The sequence below is a fragment of the Nyctibius grandis genome, chromosome 26 (assembly GCF_013368605.1).
Source record: "Nyctibius grandis isolate bNycGra1 chromosome 26, bNycGra1.pri, whole genome shotgun sequence".
In the NCBI taxonomy this organism is placed as follows: domain Eukaryota; kingdom Metazoa; phylum Chordata; class Aves; order Nyctibiiformes; family Nyctibiidae; genus Nyctibius; species Nyctibius grandis.
The window spans coordinates 3922581-3925220 of record NC_090683.1 but is presented as its reverse complement, the minus strand read 5'-3'; the positions used below and the strand labels follow the sequence as shown (position 1 = coordinate 3925220).

The 2640-nt window shown below is 66.9% G+C and overlaps 1 protein-coding gene across 1 annotated transcript; it reads left to right on the top strand.

The window, feature by feature from the left end:
* Window positions 1-270: 270 nt before the first annotated feature.
* Window positions 271-2003, top strand: CYB561 (cytochrome b561). Its single transcript, XM_068418878.1, has 5 exons — window positions 271-472; window positions 685-783; window positions 858-961; window positions 1045-1202; window positions 1805-2003. Exons 1-5 carry the CDS (start codon window positions 271-273, stop codon window positions 2001-2003), a joined length of 762 nt encoding a protein of 253 aa, XP_068274979.1.
* The last annotated feature ends 637 nt before the right edge of the window (window positions 2004-2640 follow it).

The following is a 2640-nucleotide window of genomic DNA, read 5'->3' as shown; positions in this document are numbered from 1 at the left end:
GGCTGGGGCAGGACAGTAGGGACAGAGGCGCAGGGCTGGGTGTGCCGTGGTGGCCGGGAGCCACCTCCAAGCATGGGTGACGCAGCCGTCCCCGCGGCACCAGGAAGCGTCCGGCTCCGTGGCAGGTGAGGGCGGAGCGGCAGCGCCGGAAGCTGCCCGCAGTGGGACCCCACAGTGGGACCCCCACACCGGGGCCGGCCGGGACCCCCGCTGCCACGCGGGGCCACCTGTGGCTTCGCTGCCCCCTCCTCTCTGTCCCCGCAGGCCGGCATGGACGGGGCTCCGCCGCCCGCCAGCCCCGCGGGGCTCTCGGCGTACGTGGCCGTGTCGCAGCTGCTGGGCCTGACGCTGCTGGCCACCATGGGCGCGTGGCTGGGCCGCTACCGGGGTGGCGTGGCCTGGCACAGCCCCCTCCAGTTCAACGTCCACCCGCTCTGCATGGTGCTGGGCATGGTTTTCCTCCAAGGTGACGGTGAGCAGGACAAGCGCCCTGTCCCGCCTGCAGCCTCCAAACCCCCCGGAGCTGCAGCCGGGCAGGGAGTGAAGGGGACAAAAATGGTGACAAATGAGATGGGGAAGATGCTCCAGGAACCCCCCCACCCCACGTGCAGCACCCTTGGGAGATGCAGGGTGTCGGGGAGGTGGGGGACCCCCACGGATGCTCACCTGCCCTCTCTCCGGCAGCTCTCCTGGTCTACCGGGTCTTCAGGCATGAAGCCAAGCGCTCCACCAAGGCTCTGCATGCGCTGCTCCATGGCCTGGCCCTGCTCATCGCCCTCATCGGTGAGCGCCGGGGCTGGGGCGGGCGGATGGGGCCGGATGGGGCCTCGGGGGGGGTAACAGGCTCCTCTCCGCAGGCATCGTCGCCGTCTTCGAGTCCCACCGCACCAAGGGCATCCCCGACATGTACAGCCTGCACAGCTGGTGCGGGATGGCCGCCTTCGTGCTCTACCTCCTGCAGGTGAGGGCTGGGGAGCCCCTGGGCCGCCCCGGGGAGGGGAAGGGACCCCGCAGTGCCCTGTGACATCCCCGCACTCCCCGCAGTGGCTCCTGGGCTGCGGTTTCTTCTTGTTCCCCGGCGCCTCCTTCTCGCTGCGTGGCCGGTACAAACCCCAGCATGTCTTCTTCGGCATCGCCCTCTTCGCCCTCTCCATCGCCGCCTGCTTGCTGGGCATCACTGAGATGCTCCTCTTCAACATCAGGTGGGTGACTGAGCTGGGGGGATTTAGCCCCTCAGATCCCCCCCTGGCCCCCAGCAAAGGGCTGCTCCAGAGTTCAGCCCTTGCTCAGGCTGTGGCTCTGTGGCCATTAAATTCCACCCCCCCAAGGCCTTTAGTTCTGCTGCTGCTGCTGCTGAGTCACCTCCCAGATGATGTTTAACAAGGGCTGAATCCTGTGACAGCTTGCTTTGGGGATGGGGAATAACAACACCCCACCGCTGCCTCTCTGCAGCCAGGCGTTTTCAGAACCCCCTGGGACACTCATGTCCCCAAGGCCCCAGCAGCTGGAGGACACGGCGATGGGGCACCCCAGGAGCCACCTCCCTCTTCTTGGGGGAGCACATCTGGCTGGGGAGGTGCTGGGCTGCCTCTAGCCCTGCTATAGGACTGTGCCCCCAGTTTTCTCTGCTGTCACCAAGAGTGTCCCTCCCCAAAGCGAATGCACCCCTCTTGCTCTGATTTGGGGGAAAGGGACCTTTCCAGGGTGTGTGCCTGGACGATGGGGATGAGGAGGGGGGTCCCAGCCAGGGTAGGGACAGGCCACTCACACCCCGAGGCTTGAGTGTCCCCCTCTGTCCCCACAGGGACACCTACAGCCACTTTGTGCCCGAGGGCGTCCTGGCCAACACCCTGGGGGTGCTGCTGGTGGCCTTCGGGCTGGTGGTGGGCTACGTGCTGACGCGGGACGACTGGAAGCGCCCGCCGCTGGCCGAGGAGCTGGCCCTCTCCATGGACTTCAAGACCCTGACGGAGGGCGAGAGCCCCGGCGGTGGCAGCCAGTGACATCCCTAGCTCCCCGGTCCCTGGCACGGGCTCCTCGTGGTGTCTGTGGGACGTTTCTGTGTACCCCGTCCCCGGTGTCTTGGGGCTCTGCCCAGTTCAGGGTGACGAGGACAGCTGGGGAAGGACACGCTTGTCGGTGTATAGCTGCCTGTTGGGTTCAGCCTCGCTTGGCCTTACTCCTCCTCAGCTCTGCCCCGTGCAGCCCCCGGTGACCCCCCGAGCCTGCCCCAGCCCCGCAGGGATGGCGGTGCCACAGGCAGGGGCAGGGCTGGTGGCGGTGCTGGGGCATGAAGGACGGGGGGTCTCGGGGCTCTGCCCTGCTCTGGGCACCTGGGGGTGGGAGCCCAGGTTTCTCCCATGAGCAGCTGAAGCCTAAAGCCCGTTCTCAGTGCCCATGGGCAGAGGGGACATTTGCCATCACCGATGTTTCGGGGACATTTCCCATCACTGAGGTTTCCCACTCGCTCGCAGCCCGTTGCCCTCCAGCGCGGCTGCACGTGGGGGCTGCTCCCCCCAAAGGGCTCCCCGGGGGCTCGGGGCGACCTGGTGTCTGTGCAGGTTCCGTGTCTTTGTGTCCGAAGTGTTTTCCCCTCTCGTGCGATGTGTCGTCTGCTCAGTGGATGCTCCCGACCTAATA

What these genes read in the sequence shown, in the direction of transcription:
- CYB561 (XM_068418878.1), top strand. Translation starts at nt 271, where the DNA reads ATGGACGGGGCTCCGCCGCCCGCCAGCCCCGCGGGGCTCTCGGCGTAC. An exon ending in GGTTTTCCTCCAAGGTGACG is followed by an intron (nt 473 to 684) that starts GTGAGCAGGACA and finishes TCTCTCCGGCAG; the next exon opens with CTCTCCTGGTCTACCGGGTC. An exon ending in ATGCTCCTCTTCAACATCAG is followed by an intron (nt 1,203 to 1,804) that starts GTGGGTGACTGA and finishes CTGTCCCCACAG; the next exon opens with GGACACCTACAGCCACTTTG.